The sequence below is a fragment of the Physeter macrocephalus genome, chromosome 5 (assembly GCF_002837175.3).
Source record: "Physeter macrocephalus isolate SW-GA chromosome 5, ASM283717v5, whole genome shotgun sequence".
Taxonomy (NCBI): Eukaryota; Metazoa; Chordata; class Mammalia; order Artiodactyla; family Physeteridae; genus Physeter; species Physeter macrocephalus.
In genome coordinates this window covers 60,815,436-60,842,528 of record NC_041218.1, presented here as the reverse complement: position 1 = coordinate 60,842,528, position 27,093 = coordinate 60,815,436, and the positions used below count along the sequence as shown (strand labels likewise).

Genomic DNA, 27,093 nt, shown 5'->3' with positions numbered 1-27,093 from the left:
ATATGACTTACATATGAGCCAATGACAGCACAATTTTCAAACTTACCAAAATTTACCTGAACAGTTATATTTAGCTTGAATAAGGAGTACGAAAACAACGTACTAGAGTCATGAAACTCAAAGTTTAGAGAACTGCCTAATTCTATGAATTCATGGCCTGCAAAATTAAAATCTAGTATGAATTTTATTTTAGGGTCTACTTTTAATTCTTTTTATTATAGAAATGTTAATTTGTCTTGGTATTGTACATGAAAATACTTTTTTATGTGTCTCTCATGTTGATTCTATCCTATTTGTTATGCTTTCTTAAGTTTTCTTATTGACCTGAATGTGTACTTTTTCAATTTCTTTTTGATTTACTCTATTTACTAGACACTATATCTTTTGATTTCTAGAGTTCCTGGATTTTTTTTCCTCTGTAAAAATGTAAAATCTGTAATAGAATCCACAATTTATATTCAGTATTTTACAATCTCATCTTTAGGTCAAAAGTAATTTTTTAAATATCCATTTCAGAAATGTCTTGCCTTGTTTCAATGATGTAGCTTTAAATTTTAATATAAAATTACATCTTTTAAATATTTTTCAAGAATATATCAAAAAGGTTAAAAAATAAATAAGTAAACCCACATAACTTAAATATTAATCAGATTAAATAGGGACAGTAGCTCTTACTGAATTTTACAGTGAAATCAGTTCAAAAACAGGAGCAAGAAAACCAAACCAAACTAATAAAGAATGATGTCCTTCTCTGAAGTTAATGTGAGGTTTATGAGTTAATGTGCATTTACAAGAGTCACGTTTCCGATTCTGTTGCTTTAAATCTCTAAACATGAAGATACTAGGACACTCACATATAGAAATTTTCTAAAATTTGATTGAAAGCTAAAAGCTACCTGCTGTTTTCTCTACTCTGTTGTGGAAAAAAGAGCGAGAAGAGTAATAAATCAAACCCATATTTCTTTACTGTTTAATGCATTTTTGATGTCACATGGGCAAAAATGTCAAAAGCTAGTGAGCACTGATTTTTTTCCCATCTCCCCCTCAGCACTTTTTTTTTTTTTAAACTCCAAAAAAGGCCAGATTTCTCAAAAATGTGTTCCCTGGTTTGAAACTGTGTATGTCAAGTTTCAGCCCACAGCAAATGTTTATGGCTAAGTAATAAATCCCTGAAACTCAGGGTTCCTATGGAAGTGCTGACACAGCCCTGACTACCATGCAGCTGTATGAATGGCGCCACGATTGTATCTGCTAGAGATTCTTTAAAAAGTTTGCAAAATACTGTCTTGCTTTTAAAAAAAATAGCCAGAGAGAGTTTGATGCCAACATAAACATGCTTTTAACCCATTATGTGCTAATTTGCAGAAAAGCCATTAATAGAGACTTAAGATGCACGGCAGGGCAGTAACAGGAAATGCACTTTCAAACTTCTTTTGGACTTTTAACAGGACTTTAATCAATTCCATGAAGCATGAGTGAGAGTTAAAACTGGAGGGTGTTTTTGCTCAGAACTTAAGAAGGAGGTTGCAATGCTTTGCCAGAGAAGAGAATTTGGAGATTGGGGTTGGGGGCAGGAGGGAATCCGTGCCAAGACACACAAAATACACCCTGGCTCCTTATCATCCAGTACATCTTAAGGATATTTTGCAAAAAAAAAAAAAAAAAAAAAGAGGGTGAGGGTATTTTAGTAAACTTTGACTTATTTTGTCTCTTGCTACACCTGTGTTAATGATATTCTATTCACCAGCTTAAATATATACACGTTCTTAGTAGGAGGTTTAAATGTGACCTTGCTTCAATCAAATCCTTTTAGAATCTCTCAGAAAGAGTAACTTGTGCCTTCTGTGGACGCCACTGTTAAAGATGCTGAATCTACTGCCTGCCTACAGCCGTACCCTAGAACTTGACAGTAATCCACCTCACTCAATGCCTGGGCAGGTTGAAGTGAGTCCCTGTGACCAGTACATACCCACTCCTACGAAGTCCCCAGGGACAACCATGTGCCATGCACTTCGCCAGAGCCACGGGCAAATTGAAAATTTAAAAATCAAATGAAATTCTAATTAGACTTATGTTGCTCTAAACTTGGGACATTTAGTAGGAAATATGGAAGAATCTTTTAAATCTACACTCCATTCTCATGGACACTCCATTTCTCAATAAGAATGACAATCTCAAAATTCTCTTTTTCTCCAAAGGCTGAAAATCTCAAAGGGACATAAAATTAGATTTTTAGGGAAACATCAACTATAGTATCTCTTGCCTTCCCCTTTCTTTTCTTTTTTCATTATTGCTTTCTTGTTTTTTGAAATCCAGTGCTATTACAGGAGGATGGCTTTGTGGGCAAGTGTATAGGCTTTGGAGTCAACTCCAAATCCTGGATCGTGTACTTATACATTATGTTTCCATGGGTTCATTTTTAAACCTCTCTTTTCCTATTTCTCTATCTATAAAATAGGGAAAATAATAGTATCTGCTTCAAAAGGATGTTGCGAAGGGTACATAATATCTCTGGAGTGTTAAGGAGAGAGCCAAGTACCTAGTAAGCCTCTAATAAATACTAGTCATTGTTATCACTGGAGCATCTAAAGGCTGCTCCTTCTGATATGGGCAGAGTGTGGAGGAAAACTTTTAATAGTATAGTTAATAGCGATGATCACGGTTAATGTTTCTCTGTAGATCACACGAACAAACCTCAGAATTTAGTGACATAATAATTATACCTGCTCCTTTCCTTTACTGTTATCATTGGGAATATATGATGGCGTGAACTAGATAACACGTCAATTGATAACAAGTGTCTTATTTTACTGCTATTTAGTAATAATTTTACTGGAAATGTGACTGGACTCGTTGCTGGACTTGTGGATGGTTTGTATTTTATTTGCTTCTGTCAGTCAAAAAAATAAAGGATTACAGTTTATGTTGCTAAATGTAATGTATTGATCAATCACAGAAAACCTTCCACGCAGGAGGTATACGTTTAATTTTTACTTACTTCTATAGTCCCTTATGTTGGTTAAAAAGACAGCAATAAAATGATGACTCAATTTAGCTCCCACACCATACCTTCCTTCACCTCCTGTTTTCTGTCTTGATTTTCCAGTTCTGAATCCTGGCCAACTTTAGGTTCTACCATTTCCTCATCATCCTCATCCTCTAGAAAAAAGAAAGAGAAAAATGCATTACATTCTTTCCTTCAAATCAAAGTGTCTGGCTGATGGTGAGAGGTAGGGGCAGAGGGTAAAGTTCCAATCATTTAGGGCGGCTTCTCAGTAAATCAGTCCACGATGAATGCCCAAGATATACGTTTATGAATATATGAATACATTATCTCCAAAAGGGGCCTCTTTGAAAGTACCCCATGCTTCTGAGAAAACCGCCCCGAGTCGGCACCTGCTACATCCATCTCCAGGCCCTCACCACATGGGATGTCTTGGAATTGCCTCTCTGACCTCTGAAGCTTCTTCGGGGATGGGCCAGGAACAGATCTTAAAATGTTTCCACCTGTAGCACATTCTCCACAGGGGACACCTGCTGTACAGACGACTCATTTCCAATTTCATTCTCACCAAATTAATTTGGTTTTGACCTACAGGAAAGGGTTAAATACAGGTCTGACCCCAGGTCAAATGCCATTGGCAAGTAAACAACCTGGGGTAGGGCCCCCAAAGTCACTGCCATTGGCCTGGGAGAAAGCAACCAACCTGAAATGGCATTTACACATTCAGAGCAGTTCATGCATTAATGTGAATTTAATGAGCACTAACAAACGGTACCAGTCGGCCACCACCGCCAGATGTTACAGTGCCCTTCCTGCCCTAAGCAAATGTGCTCCTACTCTGTCTCTCCTCCCAAATTGCCTTTCTTGGAGGTCCCTTTCAGTGCAGAGTGCTTGAAATCATCTGTCACGGTGTAGAGGATGGAGGGGCAAGACAAAGTGTCACAAGAAAATCCAACTTACAGGAATAAAACAGTACAAAAAATTAAAACTTGCTTCCATGGTTTTAAAATATATTACCTTCACTCAAGTATTATATTGATTTCATTGGCTCAAATGGAGTTTAAAAGAAATGACTTCACTTCCTCCACCCCCATCATTCATTCATATATTCATTCATTCAACAAATATTGATATTTACAGACGTTCTATAAGATCCAAAACTCTATGGAGAGTCCCATTTCCATCACAATAAATCCTGAGATTTATAGTAACTCAAAATTTCAGCTCTAACCACTTAGAGAATGCATTATATACGCATATTTAAATGCCCAAACAAATATGTATAGCCTGAAAAGCAGCTCTAAAAGTTCTTGATTATATTAAGCAAGTGATTTGCGGAAGGAATATCCATTTTAAAAATATGGATATGTAAAGTATAGTATTGCAATTTAGATACTGAAATACAGTAATCGATATGCATGTGTGTAGACTGTGGAACCAACATCATTACCTTATAATCACACTAAACACACATTGGAAAGAATGTAAAACACCTTTGAGGAAAACTGTCATTTATTATTAACACATTAACACAGTTATTACTAACGCATTATTACTAACACATACCTGTGAGACAAAAATGTGCACTTAAAATTTTGAAAAGTACACTGTTACCCAGATCTTTAGACAAATAGACCTTTAACATGTTAAATTATAAATAACACATCTAAATCTTTATATATAAAGATATTACTGCTCTCTGCCCATTAAAAACCAGCTTGGAAGGTCCTGAACAAAATATTCACCTCGACATGATGTATCTTCCTGACCCAAAGACCTAACACAAAGCCCAGTGAGGCACTAGCGGGAGGGAAGTTTCCTCTTCTGGTAAACCTTGGATGGAGAGGCAATTTTCAAAAGGCCACTAATCTGCTGGGGAAGTAGCTCCATCTCTGAACCTTCTAGAGACAAGTATTTAAATCCAATGGATTCCTTGGCACTTACTAAATACAAGTAAATACAACAAATGCAAAGGTGCCAAAGCCCACGTTATGGGTTGAACCGTGTCCCCCTCCCCAAATTTGTATGTTGAAATCCTAACCCCCAGTACCTCAGAATGTGACCTTATTTGGAAATAGTGTCATTGCGATATAGTTAGTTAAGATGAGGGCATGCTGGAGTAGTGCAGGCACCAAGTCCAGTATGACTAGTGTCTTTATAAAAAGGGGAGATTTAAACACAGATTCACATGCAGGGAGAATACCATTGAAGATGAAGGAGAAGACTGGGGGATGCTTCTACAAGCTGAGAAGTGCCAAGGCCTGCCAGTAAACCACCAGAGACATAGAACAGATTCTTCCTCATAGCCCTCAGAAGGAACCAACCCTGCCAACATCTTGATCTTGGAATTCTAGCTTCCATAACTGTGAGACATTCAATTTCTACAGTTTAAACTGCCCAGTTTATAGGACATTGTTATGGCAGCCCTAGCAAACTAATAAAGCCAGTAGCGTGCCTCACCTTCTATGATCTTATAATCTAGTAGAAGAGATAATGAGATATACAATAATAACAACTAAAGCAGTGATGAAGGCGTTACTTGTAACATCTAATTTATTTATCCGAACTTGGTACTACCAACCTAATTTTATAGATGAGGAGACAGTAATTTCCCCCAAAGAAACTCCCAACCATGTTAAGCTTCAAGTTTTGTCTGGTTCTGCATGTTTTGATCTGATCTGATCTTTAACCATTACGCACACTACCTCCCTACCCACAGCTGTCATGACGTAGAAATGCTGTGGAGAAAAGCCTGAAGCACAGCAGGTGCGCTGCTCAGCTGCAGGGTAAGGAGGGGTGTGTGGAGGCTCTCAGAGGCGGACATCGCATGGTTCGCTCTCCCAATTCCCGGAGGTCAGCGCATGTAACACTCAGCTGAGGAGAAGTTAGGTTTCACACCCTTCAGAGCTAAACAGATGGGTTGCTTTATTTATCAAAACTATATATGCTACATCCACACTCTTCTTATTTACTTTGTGGAATACACTCTCCTGAGACCTGACCAGCAACATTTACTACAAAGCATTGCTGTATTCCTTCAGCCAGACAGATTCACAGCTTGGGTGGGAGCAGCATTTCAAGGGGAAGTAATTGGTCTGAGTTCAAGGCTGGAGTCTACCACTTGCCAGCCCCTGACTTTACATAGTTCGTAGAAACTCTCTGAGGCCTTTTTCCTCATCTGCTGAATTGAGATAATAACCCTGTCTTAAAACACAAATTTATTGTGAGAATAAACAAAAGTATTGACGTGAAATTGCTTTTTAAACCACCAGGAGAGTTGCAAACATCCATACAGAGAAACCGTCAAACAAATGTTGCCTTAGCTTGTATGTCAGAAAATATTTACTGAGCACTTACTATGTGCCAGGTGCCAGGCACAGGACAGGGAACAAGACAGACAAAAAAAAAAAAATTCTGTGCTCATGTCACGGAGCTTCCATGAGTTAGGGGAGAGAAACTGCAAACAAATAAATAAACAAAACATACACTGTGTCAGGTAAGTGGGATGGGGACAGAGAAAGCTGAAAAGGGACATTTGGCATGCTGATAAGGGGAGGAAGAGGTGAAATTTTAAATAGAGTGGTCAGGAAGGGCCACACTGAGAAAAACTTCAAGGCGTTAAGGCGTGAGCCATGGGAAGATCTTGGGGAAGTAAAACTAACAACAAATAGATTCTTCCATCTCACTCCATAGACCCAAAGGGTGGAATAGGTCAAGGTCTAAATTACTTTATTATCAGCTCCTTTGACTATGGAAAACAATTGTGCTTTTATTAGAACCACCTAGTTTGTACATTCACATTTTTCAGTTCTTAAAACAAAGTCAGTTTCACCAAATGACTTTGGCTAGTCAGCTTTAAACAGTATCAAGTTCTCACCTTTCACAGCTATAAGGATTTTTGTTTTAAAAAATCCTGGAAGAATCAAAAGCAACGTCATGACAGACAGTGCCACTTAGAGCTTTTAGGAAATATATTATTCTATAAGGGCCTGGCTATAAAAAGGGCTAGATTGTGATAGAAGCGTGTTAGTTTATTTTTGAAGTAGGTGGGGAAATAGCAGGTTATCTAATTCTTTAAACAGAAAAGACTTCCCCAGAGAGTATGTTTTCAATGAGTTCTTTTTTTCTTTTTCCAGTGAGTTCTTAAATGAGTTCTTATAATATGTGCAAAGTCCCATAATGAGATACAGTGAATAAAAGAGAAATAAATTTTAAAAACAGTACCTGCCTTTTTAAAGTAGTTACAAACCAGTTGCAGGCATTAATTTTTAGTGGCCACAGAATTCTTTGTCTATCATCCTTTTAAAGACAGAAAGTGAGTGTTTCAGTGGATTTGTTAAGGAAATAAAACACAAGAGACTGGTTTGTTTCTCTGCATACTGATATGTTTGCCTTGCTCAGCAAAGACAGTATATTTTTCTTTAAGACTCTGGTTTCCTTTCTGGTGCAATTGGAATTACTTCTGTTGAAACCATTTTCAAAACAGTTAAATAACTTTAAAGAAAAGGATTTATGTAGAACCGCTACAGACCACTGATATATGAGTTGTGCTACTAATTCATACCCGGTTACATTTCCTCTGAGATTGGAGGGAAAAAAATTACCACCCATGTACAGTTTCCTGTACCAGGTACACAAGAGAAATTAAACTACTGGCAGAAGTTAATTGCCTGTCAGCCCAAGGGGCTAATTTCAAACAATAGCATCTTTTAGAAACTATTTTATTTAGCACCCAAATTCTACCGTCTGCAGTTGTTGCCTTCTTTCTCTCTAGTTGGAAAAATGTTTGCTCATCACTGTCCTCCTTCCTTAAGATTTTCTCAAGGTCTAAACACAGGTAATTGCATGTTTGGCAGCAATTACACATAACACACTTAGCACAAGGCCTCACTCCTATATGAGCTCCCAAAAGGTTAGTTTCCGCCACCAGTCGGTGGTTGAGAATGAAGTCAATGTCACCAATTTGAATACGCCACAGTCCTCTGAGGGTTGAGCTGCTCTGATGGCCTCACAAATTTGAGACTTTGGAAAGGAAGTGCAGGGGACCGTTCGTCACTGTTGGCAGTACAACATCAAAACCCCGTTCTGTCTTTGGGGGGGCGGGATTCCCCTTGCACTACTGTTGTATTGGCGCCTTGCTGGACCCTACTTTATTCTCCTGACGCCCTGGGGAGACATTTTCCTGCTCTCCATTTCCTGGTGACCAGGACACAGGCAGGATCTGGGCTTTGCTCCTAACAGGGGCTTTGTCTCTGGAGCCAGGAGGCAAAGCTGAGGGGGCACTTAGGATTAACGAGGGGCAACACGCGGCGGTGTCTGACATCCTGGCCAGACTGCTCCAGAGCTCCGCGGGCTGGGTTCCCTTGGTCTTGCCCTTTTCCAAACCTGTCCCTTCTGCCTCCTGTTGACTCTGTGAGCACCAGATTTCCTTCCACTAATTCTCACTAGAGGTGGTATCAGCACCAGATTTCCTTCCAGTAAATCCCACTGGACTCGGTGCCTGCTGCTGGCAACCAGAATCCCGAGTGATACGGGGTGGCCCTCTGTGAAGAGAAGGGCTTGAGTTTTATGAGGTCAGTGGGTTCTTGCTTTCCCCGGCTCTCTCAGGGCCTGCAAAACCCCGGGATAAGAGGCTTTGAGTGCCTGGCCTGGGCCCTTGACACCCTGCTCCTGGCTTTTCACAAGGGGGCTGTGGCCTCATGGAGGACCGCTAAGTCAGGTCAGGGGGAGAAGGACAGCAGGGAGAAGAGTGGGCCATTTCACTACATCCTTCTCGAAAGGGGCAAGAACAAAGCAATTACCATATGACTTCGAATCGAACAGGCCAAAGACTGTAAGATACACAATTACTTTATGCACCACTAAGAAAACTGATTACTGCTAATTAAACTATAACATACATCAATTCTAATGTGAAAAATTGTGAATGTTGAAACTGATAAAATAAGTAGTGGCTTAGAAATGAATAGAACACTAGCTTCCAAAAGATAAAAGGGATGGCAAGAACACAGAGTCAATTCTAAATCAAACTTACTACTGTGCTACTGTTGGTGAACAGACTTGGCGAGATACAAAAGCTCTTGTTTTCTTTTTTGTGTTTTAGATGTATTGCCCTTAACTTAAGAGCAAATGCCCTAGTCACTTTTATATAAGTCTATGTATGGCTATTTCAGATAGGGCTTCTTTTTACAACATGTTTAAAATTTTTCTACAGAAAAACAGAGTTAATCTCTCAAATTAAAATTTATTTTCGATTTAAAAAATAATTCACCTTAATGAAGATATTCTTTGCAGTTCTGTCTTTGGCTTCATCTTTTCTCATATCAAATGTCACTCTGGATAATATTTACATCTGTCTTCCATCATCACCCACAAATGGATATCTCCTGCCAAGATAGCCCTTCTAGGCTCCAGATTCTGTATTGTACATTCCAACATGAATGTCCCCCAGGCACCTCACACTCGACGTGTTCAAAGCAGAACTCCCACCTTCCGCTGAGATCGGCTCCTTTGACTACATTCTCCATCCCACCTAATGGTACCACCTTACACACAGGTTCACAGTTGGATATCACATTACCACCTTTAATTCATCTTTTCCATCAGAGCTTATGGGGTCTCTAAGTCCTTTCAATTCCTCCTCCAAAATCTGTCTTGAATCCACCTCTGTCTTTTCTGCACTGCCCTCATCCAGGCCACTGCCATCTCTCTCGTAGTATTACAATAGCCTTTTTTTTTTTTTTTTTTTTTTTGCGGTACGTGGGCCTCTCACTGTTGTGGCCTCTCCCGTTGCGGAGCACAGGCTCCGGACGCGCAGGCTCAGCGGCCATGGCTCACGCGCCCAGCCGCTCCGCGGCATCTGGGATCCTCCCGGACCGGGGCACGAACCCGCGTCCCCTGCATCGGCAGGCGGACTCTCAACCACTGCGCCACCAGGGAAGCCCACAATAGCCTTTTGACTGTACTTTCTACTACTACCAGTCTTGCTCTGTATTTCTAGTAGTTTCATTTTTATTTAAAAAATACATCTGTTTATCCTCTCTCCACCAAAAAAAATTCTGTAGTTTCGTATAAATTTCAGTATAAAACCCCATAACTTCTTGTCTCTTCTACCTCAGTTTGCATCTTGGACAATGCACAATCACCCAAAATCCCAGCAGGTACATGCCTCAAAGGCAATGCGCATTATTTTTTTCTGCCTGTCTTGGTCTTCCCTCCAATGTCCAGGAGGTGATTATTACTAACTCTTTGTGATGCATCTCTGGAGCTTTAACACTTCCTCCCAAGCAGATTTGTTGACCCCTTCCATTGTTCCACACATTGACCCCTTCCACTGCTCCCCCTTGTATCTCTATGATAACACAGCCAAGACCACTTGAAATTAGGTTTTGCATTTATCTCCAGAACCAGACAAAAAGTCCCTCAAAGACCTACGCTTGTTAGTATCATCAACGTCAAGTACAAACACTAGGAATAGCAAGATGGGTGATTGTTCTGGAAAGGTAGTGTGAACCACACCATGTAGGACCTTGAATGACAGAACAAGTTTGGACTTCTTTCTGGAGATCAGTATCCCCCTTTTTAATAAACATACATCTCATTTGATCCATAAATATTATTTAAATTTTCAAAAGGAATTCAAGGCACTTGGAGATGCTAAATATGACTTTTGAAACCTCACTTATCTCCTTCCCAGCCAGCTCTTTATGTATATTCTAATATATCTAAGGGGCGGTCTGACCTTTGATGAAAATTATAACTGCCATCCAGCCCTGCAGAGAAACTGGAGGCTTTTAAAAATTCAAGAGACAAGGTCTGATTTTGTTTAAGAATATGGAGGCTGGAGGGGAGTGGGAGAGCCTGGAATGGGGGGGACAGTTAGAAGGTAAGCTATAGCCATAATCCAAGAAACAGATGATGAGAACTTGGCTTAGCATGGTTCAGTTGCCAGTAGGCGTGATGAATCGGACTGTGAATGTAGACATGTGTTTGTACAGCAGACAGTGAGGGCTCCCGTACAGAACTCACTCAAGTCACCTTATCCTTGGACCAGCTTCATGTACAGTTTGCCAATTTCACCAGGAGTCCAAAGAGAGGCACCCTCCCGATACATATCACGGCGGCCAAAATAAAGTATAGCATGCACCACTGAATGCTTACACAAACCAAGGTGAGCGCCTCTGTACTTTAAAAAATATGCGGCAAAGACATATTTTGTGGGATTTTCAGTAAGCACTTTGTTAAATATACTACGTGCTAATATTTAAAAAAACCTTCACTTTCTGGTCTAGAAAAATCTGGCCAGAGTAAAGAAAACATACATTTCTCATCGTACAGAGCACTCCTGTTAACACTCTAGGCCACATCAGTTCTCTCCTAAGGCTCTAACATGACAGTACTTGGAAAGTTTACTTCCTGATGGAATGTCACACAAGGCATTGCAAATGGGAGGAAATGAAAGAAAATATTCAAAACAAGAGAGGAAGCCAGAGAATAGTACTTTTTAGCAGCTGTTTCTGAAACTTGTAACTGTGCTGATATATAATGTGTGTGCGGTAAATATGTGCTGAATTGAGTTGATGTGGATTAGTCAGCTTGCGTAGAAGGACAGAGACCAGGAAGGGAATGCCCTTCTAGAGATGTCCAGGCAGGAGCCCGTGGGTAACTTCAGCATTTGATGTTTGTGGATGGGAAGATGTGATCGATCTCTATTTCCATAAATTTTCCTCCTTAAAAACCATCAATGGCTCCCTGTTTCCTACAGCATCTCAACATTTAAGGCCAATCACTAGCTGACTTCAAGTAATTCTCCAGCATTGCCCAGAGCAGAATAGTCCTAAGCTCACCTGTGTATGAAATAGGCCAAGTTTGTTGCCAGAAACCACCCCCCGCATCTTTCCTCTCTTTATTCTTTTATATTTTTCAGGTCTCCATCTCCTAAGCTTTCTCGGGAAGTCATGGAGCCTTCAGCCGTGATCAGCTGAATGAACTAATTCATACTAATGGATTAGAGAATGGTAACCCCAATAAATTAATCTCTAATGGTGCAGGAGCTGGGAGGGAGATTTTGAAACAGCCAAGCCACTCCTCAAATCAGTCCTCTGTTCTGCATCCTTGGAAGCAGAAACATCATTGCACAACTCCAGAAAGAGCACTCCCATTGTACTCTATGTTAATAGGGACTCCTTGACTTGTACAGGGCACAGCCTCTATATCTATTCTATATCTAGCTTTATTTGTATAGAGGCATACACACACACACACACACACACACACACACACACACACACACACACACACACACACACACACACACACATATTCTGGGCAATAATTCAAAACACTAGAAAATGCAATTCTTGTCTGCTTGGAAAGGGAGAAGGGACTCCTAGCTTTCTTTTCCAGACCTAAATCCCTTTTGCTGCCTACTTTTGATTTTGGACAATCCCATACCCTTCTCTTTGTTTCCTCTATCACTTCTTCAAATGTGCAATTTTGCACTTCCTCTCAATGGGAGCATGGCTTGTGATAAAGAAAACTGGGGTCACAGGGACAGAGATGTCATCATACCTAACTTTCAGCAGCAATTATAGATATGTCCCAGAAAAAAGTAAATCTCAAGGACTCCCAGTACTAAAATGGTTGCTGTGTTATGCTAGCTAGTAAAAACAGAGTAAAATAAGTAGAAACCATTTAGAAACATTATTTTGCTTGTAAAGAAATTGTTCGTAAGGAAAACATGGTACCTTTCATCTTTAAGCCTGTCAACTCTGACATTTAATGTCAGAGCAGTCATCACATCCACCACCGCACATAGAGGTCATCCCACTATTACATGTTCCCTAAGTGACTCAGTTATACATACATACACACACACACACACACACACACACATTCTTTTTCATATTCTTTTCCATTATCGTTTATCCCAGGACATTGAATATGGTTCCCTGTGCTACACAATAGGACCTTGTTGTCCATCCATTCTATACGTAATAGTTCGCATCTACTAACCCCAATCTCCCAGTCCATCCCTCCCCCTCCCGCCCTCCCAATCACAAGTCTCTTCTCTACGTGAGTCTGTTTCTGTATTCTTTTTGTTAACAAGAGAATCAAATCTTGTTAATTCTGCCTCTTTGTATCCCCTTCACTTGCACAACTGCCTCTGTCCTCTGCATTTTTCTCCCTCCTTCTCTTTGGTAAATGCACCATGGTCGTTTGTGGCTTACTGTCAGGTCTCCTAGCTAGCATTCTTACCTCCAGCTGCTCTCTATGCCTACCCTTGACAGTGTATGACAATCTACACTGTCAGATTAATGCTCTAAAAACAGAACTCTGCTCATATAAATTTCCCAGTGAAAGCCCTTGATAGTTCCCATGACATGCAGAATAAAAGCTGGATTCCTTGGCCTAGTCTTCAAGTCTTCCAGGGTCTGACTCCAACATGTGTTTTCTGCTGAACTGCCTCTACCATGTTAATCCCCTCTCACCCCTGTCAGTACACACACTCCAGTCAGCTGACACTGACACTGTGATTGCTGCACAAACTACCACATTCTATCTGTCCTTTGGTTCATGTCACTCCCTCAGGCAGACTCCTTCCCTCCCTTCCCTTTACAAAATATGAGCACCTGATACGTGTCAAGCACTATTCCAGGTGCTGGAATTAAAGCAGTGAACAAAACAGACAAAACTTCCTGTCTTCATGGCACTTGCATTCTAGTGGTGGAGACAGAAAATTGACAAGATAAACCAGTAAAGTCTACAGTACGTTAGAGAGTTGCAAGTGCTAAAGAGAAAAGCAACACAGGGAGGCGGTGGGTATCACAATTTTACATAGGTAGCTGGGAGGTCCTTACTGAGAGATGGCATTTGAAGAAAAGACTCAAGGAACTCAGAGATCAAGCTATACGGATAGCTGGAGAAAGCATTCTAGGTAGAGGAAGCAAAAGCACAAGGGCAGGATTTTGCCTGGAATATTCAAGGCCTTGAATACCTTTGTATCTTCTCCGCATGTAAACTCCATCTATACTTCAAGATCTTATTCTAACAACCCCCAGCTCCCCAAATCTCTCCTGTTCACCCTTGTTGGAAGGGATTTCTTCCTCATTTAACCCTTCATAGCACTTGAGTCTGTCTTAACAACTTTCTATATCCAAGCAAAGAACTATCATGTTTAAAAGTATGACATTTATCATGCTCTACTTTATGTATATGTATTTATTTTAAGCAAAGCACATCCCTGTACATTTCTGAGCTTTCTTCTCCATCCAAAATTCTGAACTTCTTGGGATTACGATGCATTAATTATTCATATTTATTTGCCCCAATATGGGTGTTAAGTAAATATTCTTGGCTGTTTTAAATGTTAATAATGTCATTTCCCCAGTGTTCTAAAAAGCACATTTTCTCAGTGGTGTCTCCACCTAATGTATGCTCAGATCTGTTCTAGGCATCATGGAAAAACAACAGTTAACAACTCACTGAATCATATACGCCAAGCTCTGTGGTAAAGGTTTTATTCCATTAGCCTATTTAATACTCCCAACAACTCACTGAGGCAGACCTAATCAGTTCTCTCTATACATGAGGCTTAGAAAAGAAGATGATCAACAAGGTTAGAGCTAGAGGAAGAACAGAGTCAAGATTCAAACTCATGTTTTCCAACTCCCAAACTTCCTTAACTTGCTGCTAAATCATACCAAACGGTATATCAGTATACCAAACAGTATATCAAACAGTATAAAGGAAGAAAAGGGAACTGTAATGCATATTGGGGCTTTGACCACCCAGAATCCACCAAGTCCCATCTTTGACTAACAGTCTCTCTATTCCTCGTTGGTGGACCCATCCCTCCCCACTCTCAGCTAAGCAAATCCTTCTTCATATTTAGGGGAACACTTTGTATCTGAGGCAGTGACCAATGAGACTAAATCTCAGTATTTCTCTTTGGACTATCAGTAGAGTGACCATAAAATCTACTGTCCAAATTGGGATACTTCTCAGAGGGAATGGAGGTACAATTACTATTTAAGCAGGACTGGCAGGTGTAAATGAGGACAGTCTGGGCAATCCGGGATGTGTGGTCACCCCTACCACAAGGAAGTGGACTCCTCTGTTATACTGCACTGTGTGACTGTTCTAGCCAAAAGAGGACACGTGGTTACTCTAAGCATCAGGGAGGTGGATCCCTCTCCTCCATTGGATTGGGTGTCATACTAACAATGGAACCAAAGCTGTCTTGGCCCCCCCATATGGAACTTGCAAAGAAGCAATAAGTAAAGCATGGGGACTTCCCTGGCGGTCCAGTGGTTAAGACTCTGTGCTTCCACTGCAGGGGACACGGGTTCGATTCCTGGTCGGGGAACTAAGATCCCTCAAGCTGTGTAGCGCAGCCAAATAAATAAATAAATAAATAAAGCATGGCCAAGAGATGGATAGTGGTAACAGTTTGAAACCTAAATTGAGCAGTAGCTGAAGCCAGCATGTCCCTAGAATCTAGGGCCTAGATTTACATTCATTAAGAGCCAACAAACATTCTTTCGGCTTAAGTAATTAGGGGTTGGTTTCTCTATCACTGGCAACCAAAAAAGGATGAATGGTCAGGAACTAGTGACTACTGACCACCTACTTTGTAGGTACTCTTTGTTTCTCTTCATGATCTCTTTTAGCATGCACACTAGCCTGCAAGGTAGCATAGGGGTTAAATGTATTAGTAATGCTGCCGTGCTGCTCAAGTTCAAATCCTGATCCTACCATTTAGTAGTAACCTTGGACTACTTACTTAACCCCTTGAGCCTCAGTTTTCTCATCTACTGATTACAAATTGCCCTCCTTGGTTAATGATGATTCTTTAATGGCTTAAGACACTTAAAGAACATTTTATTATTATTGATGAGGAAACTGAGACTCAAAGAGGTTAAATAAGTTTCTAAAAGTCAGAGAGCTACTAAATTATAAAGGCAGATTTTTTAACCCAAGTTTTTGAGGTACCAAATTCCAATCTGTTTCAACTGTGTCTACACTGTCCCAGTTGCTTGGACTAAGCTGTGAAGGATGGAGATGTCTCAATGGGTTTGGAGGTAAGAATAAGCATAGCCAGTGGAGAGGAAACGTCGTGGAAGTGGCAAAGCAGTTTTGGAGCACAGTTGAAAAAAAAAAAGTTGCCACCCATATTCATTCACACAGACCCCGGCTTCTCTTGCCTATCCCAGTTTCAGTATTGTTTTAGCACAGTGAGTGGGCTGCTTCACAATCCATGTGTAGATTCAGAAGTGTTCCCACCTACTGCAGGGAGGTCTACTTGAACAATCTTGTTTCCTCCAGTACGCGACTATGCCTACAGGATGTGCCCTGCTCCATCTCTTACTAAATGGGTTACTCTGCCCTTTGCCAACCCTGCTTCAACTGAGCTAGCTTTCTAGCTTTTCCTGATCTTGCCAAGAACTCTCATATCTCATAGCTTTTATATTTGCTGTCCCCTCTAACTGCAATACTCTTTATCCAAATATTCACATGTCTTTCTCATGATTTTCTTAGAGTCCCTGTTCAAATGTCACATCGACTGTGAGGGCTTTCCTATGCAACCTACATAATATAGCAACATTGCCTCAGCCCATTCTGTACTGGCACATGGCACTTGTTTTCTCCTTAAGTTTTAAAAAACTTCATAGCACTGGTAACTATCTGATTTAATACATTTATTTATGTATGTATTTATTGTCTGTCTGCTACTACTTAGAATGGAAGTTCTACAATGTCAGTGACTGTGTCTCTTCTTTGCTCTATACAAAGCACTTAGAAAATAGCTGGGTAGGTGGTAGGTGGCAATAAATATGTGTTGGACCATAAGATAACTGAATGCACAAAAGGACAGCAAGGCAGCACTGCCTCTTGAAACCAACACACATATAATTCCTTAAGCCCACAGAGTGATGGCAGTCCCTGTTATGGAAATCACGGACACCCCCCCTCCCCTGACCTTGTCATGGATGCTTACAACCCCACAGATCTGGTTCCTTGAAATGAGAATTTTCTATCTCTTTAGCACTTTCATTCTGTAGAAGATGAAAATGGGATCTTCTGAGTGCTCTTTGCTGACTTCCATTTCAGCATTTTCTCGTTCTGGTGTCCCACCCCCACCCCCGAGAGAACTGATATATTTTCCATCTGGAAATACATCAAGATTCATCACAGTCCAATTCTCAGGGAAGATTATTAGCACATTTGTTTGCTTTTATCCTGGCATTAACAACTCTATTTGGGGCTAAATTATTTCCCCTGGTTTCAAAGTCAAGTTTTCCCATTGGCTCAAATACGAAGTCCCTTGTCTGTCAATGTAATAATTTTCTATTAATTATGAAAGAAGAAAGCTAGCAGTTTGAGAGTCTTAAGGGAGGCATTTGTCTAATCCAAGAAACTGATTTTTCCAGTTACTTGGACTAAGTACAACTCTCAGTTGTGGTCAGATTCACAGATTTCAAAGTGCCCCTTGTTTTTACTTTCTGGTCAGTCTAGACAGACATGGTTCATTCCTTCATTTTTCAAGCTGTTGAAACATCAAGTTGGTCAAAAGAATCTGAATCTCTCGAGAATGAACTGAGCAGCACTCCACCAGAGACTTCATAACTTTCTACTGAATATCCCTTCAAACAGAAGAACCAACTCAGTGGTACTAGGAGAGATTTCACTTCAAAGGCTCAATGTGAGTGTGAGATTGAAAGTGTGACAACAAAAATAATGACCATTATTGTCCTATCCAGAATGGAAAAATAGTCTAGTGTTTAGGACATGCAGTCCTGAATTTTTTTGCCTGTTCTCAGCTATTTCAGTTTCATCCGGGTGTCCTCACCCAACCTAAATTGCCCCCTTTAATAATAATGCTTCTATTCATTACAATTAGACACATGTTCTTGAGAAGCTACCATGTGCAAGGCACAAGCTCCACCTTATGGGGCCACAGAAATGAATCAAGAGAGATGCTTGAACTCAAGGGTCTGGCATTTGGGCAGGGAAATGGCCACTGTATGTAAATATCTATATCGGAAGAGAAAATGCTTGGAGATCTGCTCTGGGAATTCCACAGGGGTAAAGTTAACTTCTCAAGGGAGAGTATGGGCAGGGAGAGACGAAAGGGAAGCAGATTTTTCAAGGAGTTTAATTTGAGCTGGGTCTTGAGGAGTGGTGAGGTCTTCACAAGGATATAGAGATGGGAATGCAGAGTATCATTCCAAGAAGAAGAAAGAGCACGTATGAGTACAGAACAATGGAAAGACAGGCACAAGGGCAGGAAGTTCAGTAGAGGAAGTAATGGAAAAACCTTAAACACCAGGATAAATACCAGGATAATTAGAGTCACACATATTTGCTATTTGATTCTCAAATTGATTCTCAGCTCTGTTGAGAAGAAGCATTGTGAATTCACATTGCTTTAACTCACGTCAAAAGAGGCTTTTTAAGGATCCCTGGGTACTCAGTGGTGTCATGACTCAAGCGAACAATTTTCCCATCAGATATTTTGCAGCAGGTAAATTACCTACATATTTTCCCCAGAGATAGCATAAGGAAAACATGGTCTTATTCATGACCATTTGTTATACGATATGTGAAAGATAGGTTAGTTCCTTGAAGATTTATTTTCTCATCTGTAAAGCAGGGATGCTCATTTCTGTGCTATTTATATAACAAAGTTGTCATGTGGAACAATGATATAATGGAGACAGAGATGTTTTGTCACTGGTAAAGGGGCATTACGTGTTAGTTATTAAGGTAGGGTAATTGTAGTAATAATTACAGCTTCTCGATGTCCAATGGCCCACCCAGCCACAAAAATGTGCGAGGTAGGAAGAAGGTTATGAAACAGAAAAAAGAAGGGAGACATTCCAGTTAGGGCTCATCATAGAAACAAAGGGCTAGAAAGATCCACCGAGACAGTTATTGCTGGGTTGTGGCGGAATTGGGGGATGAGGAGTGTAAAGCAGCGAGCACAGTTCAAATAACAGAATACAAAATAAGGGTTCAAGTTACCAAGGCTCTAAGTCTTGTTGACACTAGACAGCACATGTAAGCTATGGATCATTAAGCATTTAGGTGGAGTCGGTGCTTACTGCAGGCGTGATCTTGGCTTTAAAGGACAGGTAAGGGTATGATGGGCAGGGGAAAGGGTGTTAGCATCTGTATCATTCAGGTTAGGTGTTCTGGGCTCCCACTGCACCCTACACTTCCATCTTTAAGGGTACATAAACATGGGAGCATTAAATTAAGTTCTCTCTGTACTACCAGCTCTCTGTCTAATGTTTCACCCATAAAGGGACTCCTTACTTGTGTGTTGAATCAGGCTAGGTACATGATGAAGGAGGGTGTAAAGTCAGGAGATAATGAGCACACATTCAAGGGTAAGGGAAGAAAAGCCAGGTGAGAAGGGAGCAAGGGACAAGAATGGTGGCAAGGCTGGAAGATATCTGATGGATAGCTTGGAAGCTAGGCTAAGGCCTTGAGTTTTGATGGAGCAGAGAGAACAGGGAAACAAATTTAAAATAAGTCATGTATGGTAGCCACGTACTGGACATGCTACCACTTCAGCCCTAGCTGTAATGCAGTCGTCAGGCGGACCAACCAGGGAGAAAGAACCAAAACCATGACCACCACGATTCGATCATGGTATTCCAGTGAAATCAATTTTTCCACCACACATGCCAATCCCTACTCCTGCCCTCGGTCACTGTTGAGGCAGCCTCAAGGTTTTAAAATATCACCTCCTATTACACAGGAAAATTTTGTTTTCTCCATCTTCTGCCATTCCGTTTTATTCCTGGAGCTTTCATATAAACTCAGACTCATAAAACCATACAGCTGAAAAGATCCATAAAGACAGCTATGGAAGTATTGTGAGATTTAAGGATGGTGTGTGTAAACCACATAGCACGATGCTCAGAGAATTAGATAAAAAAACAGGTAAGTAGAAATTTCTTCTTTTCTTCCTCTTCCTTTTCCCCCTCCACATTCTTCTCCTGCTTCTCCTCCCTCCTAATGATCTGGTGTAGTCTTTTCACCTAATGGATGAGCTATTGCCATTCATATAGTTGAAGTCTCCCTAAATTCACACAGCCAGCTAATGGCCAAGCTTGGATTAGAATACAGATTTGCTGGCTCTCTTCCCATTGCTCTCCCCACACCTCATGTTGTGGCAGCGAGACTGTCCCAGAGACAAAGAAAAGCCCCAGTTCCAATTAGATTTGAAGGAGAAATGTGTTTCAGCAGCGGATTATCTTAACATGCCCTCAGCAAGCTTCACCTGTCAAGATGGCTACTACCTCATTTATTTATTCCATTTCTCTAATCCAAACTTCTCTTTCTGAATGAAGTCATTAAATTATGCAAAGTCATCAAAGCACCCTGTGGCTTCTGGCCAATCCACTGCGGGCCATCCAACCCTCACTCCTAGGGCCCATGCTTGGCAGAGGGCAGTCTGCTAGCACAGCTATGTGCCATTAAAATTCGAAGATTCTTTTTGGAACAGGCTAATTAGACCGAATCACTCAAACAGGTCTAGACGGTGCCGAACAGAGTTTAGTAGCTGGATCAGAGCCTACTGTGGTCCCAAGGGCTTGGCCGCTCCTATCCTCTTGCAAAGGCACGTCCTTCCCTTCTTTGCAGTGTTGAGTATTGGCCTTTTAAGGCAAAGTGAAACCTTCTGGACCCACATCATCTGCAGCTGTAGGGAACAACTAAGAAAAAGGATATTTCATGCTGATATGCTTGGAACACCTCAAGTTGCTATCACTGTTTTACTTCCCCTTTACATCGAAGCAAGCCAATCAAGTTGACAAACTGAGTTTTCAATACACTTAAGAGGGAAACTAGAATAAAGAAGGCCGGTGGGAACTTTTCTACCACCCCTTTCCTATGGTGTTAGTCCAGCCCTTCCAGACTGCTGCTGAAGTGATTACTGGGACATGAATACTGGGACCTATCATCTCCCTGCTTAAAATCCCAGTATCTCCTCATCCCCCACACAGGATAAAGGCCAAACTCCCTAGCCTAGCATATACAATCTCCTGTGGTTTAACCCTTGCTAGTTTGCTGTCCTTATATCACACCACTCCCCTCGTGCAGGCTACATTACAACCGTTTAATCTAAGTGCACTTGCCCCCCCAAGGCAGTATATTAGAATGGTTAGGAGCACAAGCTCTGAACTGAGGTTGGGCTGCCTGGACTCAGGGTTGCTGCGCTGCATAACTCCTGAAGGACACTCTTCACACTGTCGCTAACATTAATTGACGCTCACTAAGTGCTAGGCATAGCTCTTCCTGGTGGTCATCTCATTTCAACCTTATAATAACCTACCAAGTAAGTACTGTTACCAGCCCTTACTTAAGATGTGAGGAAGCCAAGGCCTAGAGAAGTTGAGTCCAAGTAAGTTCATGCAATTGGTAAACAAGAGACATGGGGTATAAACCAGGTCGAATTTAATTTCAGAACTCAAGGTTTGAACCACGCCATCATGCTGTTTCATTGTTCTCTCCCCCAAACCTCTCTTCTTCCTGGATTCTCTTATCTTCGGGATTGAGGACCAGCCACTGAGCCAACTTAGTTAGAAGCCTGAGATCCATCAGAAATGTCCCTTCTGTGTCACGTTCCTATCTCCAATCAGCTGATAGATTTGATCTTCTTAATCTCTAAAAGATCTCCTCCCCCCTCCTCCCCCTTAACCATGCCTTGATTTCGGTCCCTATTAATTTCCTCCTGAATTACTGCTGCTGCCTCCTAACTGGACTCTCTGTTGCTGGGCTGAGGTCTACAATGTTGCTGAAAGGAGCTGCCAAAAGGCCCTGTCTAAATTTTAGCCCCTGCTAAAATTCTGCCAGGACATCTCCACCGTGGCTTCCAGTTCAGCACCCAAAGCCCTGCAGGTTGTGGTATGGACTCTCTCATTTCACATTACATCCCTGCCCCACAGGATCCCTTTGCCCGGGCATTCAGAGCCTCTCATAGTTCTCCATATTGTGTGGCTTCATCTGTCTGAATCTTCATACACATCGCTCGTTCTGCCTGGGGTGTCCTTGTTCACTTCTTCTTCCAGTTAACTCCTATTCATCCTTCAAAACATAGCTTCATAAACTTCACCTCCTCTAGAATGCTTCCCCGGATACCTGATGTAGCGGCTTCTCCTCTGTGTAGAGCAACTTAGCCATGTATTATTTGTAATTGATGATTGTATGTCTGCCTCGATTATGCTCTAAACTCCTAAAGGAGAGTAATCATGTTTTATTTGTCTCTGATTTCCAATGCTTGGTCAAATGCCTGGCACATAGTAAATCCTCAATAAAGATTTCTGCATGTTGAATTAACAGACAAGTCTTTTAGCGTACATTTTAGGACAGCGTCAATATTAATTTCTACTCAGGTGTTTTTAATACGATTTATCTTCAGGTTCTCTATATGGCAAGAATTGTCATTGATCAGCTTAGAAAATTTATGTCTAGAGAAAAGAGTTTGATTGCTTTGTTTAGAACTCAACTGTGTCTCATACAAGTGAGTGCTTATACAATATAAACTTTTTGGTTATGACATAATGTATACATTCCTTAATCATTCTCCCAGAGACTCCTAGAAGAAAGTTACTGAATCTTACTGAGAAATGGCGGCACATCTGGAATCCTATGAGTGTCTCCATATGGTAGTGGTTCTCAGCTCAGGGTATTTTTGCCCACTGCCCCCCTGCCCCAGCCCAGGAGACATTTGGCAATGTCTGGAGATGTTTTTGGTTGTTATCACATCTGGGGTCAGTTGCTACTGGAACCTAGTAGACAGAGGCCAGGGATGCTGCTAAACATCCTACAATGCATAGGACAGCCCCCCACGGCAAAGGCTTAATCAATCCAAAATGCCAGTAATGTCAAGGTTGAAAAACGCTGGTTTATGGTATCCAGATCCACTCACTCTTTGAAGATATCCATCTGCAATTGTGATGAACTGGGTAACACTCAGACTATACTTCTTTCTCCCAGTAGAAGCTCTCATGAATGGTGATATTTGATGTGGGTGTGAATGTGGCTTAGAGACCAAGGCCAGAAGGATGAGTTCTGTGATCTTGAGGATGGAGAACTTCACTTCTTTCAGCACCTACTCCTATACGTGTCCTTTCCTGTAAATTCCATGATTAGCAAAACATTTTGTTGCTCAAAATGAGCCTCCAGTTCCTGACTGCTGAAACCAGATGAAAGCTTCAGGCTGCAAGAGTCATTTCCCCATCCTGACACCTCCAGTTCATGCAAGGTAGTGGGCAGAGAGAAGACCCACATGTTTGCAGGGTTTCAGCTTCCTCCTTCCTTGGAGTGATAGGGACCCCAGTCAAGAACTCCCAGACAAGACCCGAGCCCCCGAGAGTGGGAGCTTCTGGATAATGAATAACTCTGAAATCCTGAATCAATGAGTAAGTTAGCAGTAGACAATAAACAGCTTGGACAATTAATTCTTTTGGGGAAGAGTACTGATTTTAGGGGGATTTTTGTGAATCAAAGGAATAAAGGTGTGGGGTGAGGCAAACGGACTGCTCTGAGATTCACATTCCAAGTACCAGGTTTCAGGAAGTTGCCACCAATTCTGAAAATCTAAGCAACAACTCCCAACTTCCTCTGACACTAGAAAGTTTTACAAAAAGGTCCAATGAATACTGCCTAACTGCTGGTAGTAACATTTCATGCAGTAATTGTTTTAGCCTTGTTTCATAGTACTTACAATCATTTGTCCATTATATCATCTCTAATGCAAACCAACATTATCATTTTAGAGGTAAGGAATAGCAATAACCCAGAATAAGGGTTTTTCTGGTTATGTAACAAGTCATTGACCCAGCTGGAACTTAAACTCAATGCATCCAGGACTACAGAACAACTAGATGAAGAAAATGTCAAGGTAGTAATCTGGTAGCACATTGAATGAACTAAATGACTGAGCTGCTCATTAATATGTGTGTTTTAATAGCATCTTGTAGTTCCAATAGCCAATTAAATGTGTACTCTTATTGAGCATCCACTGTGCAAGTTGAGGAAGATAAAGGTGGCTGAATATAGCTCCTTTCCTTGGAGAACTCAGGGTTCAGTCAGAGAAGCTAGCAAATAAGCACTTAATGCTACATATTATTTACTTAGCAACTCAACATGCATGTGCCATGTAGACTCTGGTCGTTCTGCTGAGTGCACTGAAATGTGACCAGGTACTCAGGGATGGAACTAGGACAAGGCTGAGGATCCTCTTGTTATAAGGTATCAGCTCACATCGCAGAGAAATGTCTCCTTTGTGCTGAGGTACAGTCATGTATCTCCTTTTTCAATTCAAATGCTGTAATATTTTTCAAATAGTAGTGACTGTTACCAGCTAAAGCGCAAATCTTCCCAACTTGGCCAAGTGTAATAAACAAGCATCACATTACTCTCGATAACAGGCACCCGTTCCCCTTCTTCTGGTCTAAGCTCCCTGAGATAGAGGTTATACAAAAAATGGAGCTGGATTTATAGAAAAGAGCACTCAGCACTAACATCCTTAATACACATTGAAGAGTGAATGAGAAAACTACTATAGATTATGTTCACAGTCATGACAAATAATTACATATTTAATATATTTTTTTACTCTGAATTGAGCTTTTGCTCCTTTCATTTAAGCTAGTCCTGTCTGAAATTCTTAGGTGAACTGTGTTTCCAAGGGTGAAACTTTTCATACATCTTTGCTTCTTAACTCTTGTGTGGTGAAGGGCCAGTTTCTTTTTAAAAAATTTCTATTCTGTCGCAGACCGATCTTTTCATAAAATACAATCAAGATGAATGACTGGATGTCGCAGCAATGCTGAATCCTTACAAAAATGTCTAAATGCATATTCTCAGTTTCTCTCCCTCCCTCACTGTAGATTGATAACTAACTGTTTGTGGACTAGACCCTCTGGGAAGCACATGTTACAAGGCACTGATATATAGATATTCAAAGACATTTAAGACAGCAAAGAAAGTAATTATCCATGAATCTTTAACAGGAAGATACAAAATCAGAACATGCAAGACGGAAACATGCTTAAATTTTAGCATCCAGCTCTTACTGCCTATATCTTTTAAGTATCTGATCAATGTAAAGGTGTCGAATGGCTAGAGACCAAGAGACATTCATTCTACAAACACTATCTACACCAGCACTGGCCAAGAGAGATTTCTGTGGTGATGGAAATGTCCTGTCTGTGCTGTCCAATGCAGTAGCCCCGAGCCCCATGTGGCTATCGGGCACTTGGAGTGAGGTTACTGCAAAGGGAGGAACTGGATTTGAAACTGTATTTAATTATTTTAAGTTTAAACAGCCTCATGTGGCTAGTGACTCCCAGTCTGGACAGCATGTACGTGTAGCTGACTTTTAAATGACCAATTTTTAAAAAGAGGTGACATGAAAAACATGAAAAGAGTGGAACTGCTTCTTTCTAGAAGGGTAACGCATCTGAATCCACAAGCCCTACCACTCCCTCCTCCCTAATCAGCTGCTCCCTTCTAGCCCTCAACGTTCTGGCCCTATGACTGACTTGGAGTTCATGTTTTCTTTCCGCATCCACAGCGCTCTTGCCCTCTTGCCAGAGAAGTGAATGGTGACCGGAGAGCATGTGAACCTCTTTTCTTTGCAGCAGCTCAAATTAATGGGCTCTCTGCTGCTCTCAAGACAGTCAAGGCCGCCTGGCCGAAGTGTTGAACCAAGGTGTTTGTGCTTGCACAAAATTAAGTCACAAGTAAAGCACTTATTTCTGGTGGCAGATTTATAAGAGGAAAATCTCAGCAGGAATAAAGAGTTGGAGACCCCAGCCACAGGCTTTTCATAAACTTTGCCTTGATTTAGTGGCTCAAACAACCAGCAAGAAAGGCAAACTGCAGAGGTAATCCTATCATCTTTTTCCAACCAGCACTACTCCATCTTCTTGGCTTCCTCACGCTGCTAACGTGAATTCAAATCATCTGTGTTTAAAGTTAAACTCAGTGATTGACAGTTCTTTATAGTCTCAGTCCTATTGAAGATTATTCTAGATATCTATCAGTTATTACTACAAGCACAGTATGATATTCAATGCCGACAGTGAAAATTGTTTTTAACAGTGTAATGTCTGATCTGTTTTGAAAGCGATTTTAAAATAAAGAACTAACCATAACCAGGTGGTGAAAATCCAAACATGTTTCTTTTTTCTTTTTCTTTCTTTTTTTTTTTTTTGCCTTTTTGGATAGGGGCAAGGCAATGGGGGAAGAAGAGAAAGTAAAACACATACTGCAAGAAGCTGTTCCACTAACATAAAAAGAGACAAAAATATTTCACTTTAGTTTTGCAGCACTTATTGCTTAAAATAAAAAGATATACAAAATTGAACAAAATGCTCACAGCCACTAAAACTTTTGGGATTTTATTTCTAAAAGATGTTAGAGTCACTTGTAAAAACTGCCATTGCCCAAGAGATTATGAAAATGTATTGTAGCATGTGAAGATCTGCGTGAAGGGACACTTGTCTGCTTTGTTCTCTGTAGTGTTCTCAAAGCTAGAACAGCCAGGCACATGGTAAGTGCAAATATTTGCAGAATGAATGCATGAACTTGTGAAGACATGGACCAACTGCTATAATTCATTATAGTGCTTAACAAAGGCCATTGGCTGCTTTGACCGGCACAATTCTGCCCCGTGGAGACGAGAGTAGTTTTGCGGCCAGGCTTTAAACTGAGCTCTGCTGGACGAGCAGACCCTGAAGGTATGATGCGATCAATCATTTCGTAAGCTTGCACTCTGAACTCAGCCACACACCTCAGCAAGGCCAAAAATGAAGAAAGGGCAACATGATGACTAAAAGCAGGACCGAGGAGGAAGGACGGGAAAGACGAAATAGGGCTGCAAAGTGGAAATACACTGAAATGTTGGGTTTTTTCTTTAAAGCTTATTATGTAACATCTACAAATTTTATATCTCCATTTCCACAAAAAGGTTTTGTCCCTGGTAGAGAAATAACATAGTGTTTGCTTCAAAACAGGCTGCTTGGGGGAGAGGAGCATAAAAGCACTGAGCGGGGTAGTGCGTACCC

At 41.0% G+C, this 27,093-nt stretch overlaps 1 protein-coding gene across 18 annotated transcripts in view; it reads right to left on the bottom strand.

Moving 5' to 3' along the window:
* DYNC1I1 (dynein cytoplasmic 1 intermediate chain 1) overlaps positions 1-27,093 on the bottom strand; it is a 495,519-nt gene that overhangs the window by 146,415 nt on the left and 322,011 nt on the right. For all 18 annotated transcript variants that reach the window (XR_008617419.1, XM_055085000.1, XM_055084998.1 and 15 more), the window contains one exon: positions 3,070-3,159. Coding sequence is in view for 17 of the 18 variants with exons in the window: in XM_055085000.1 (XP_054940975.1) it covers positions 3,070-3,159 (90 nt within the window). In the remaining variant the exon portion in view is untranslated. The remainder of the gene's footprint in view (positions 1-3,069; positions 3,160-27,093) is intronic.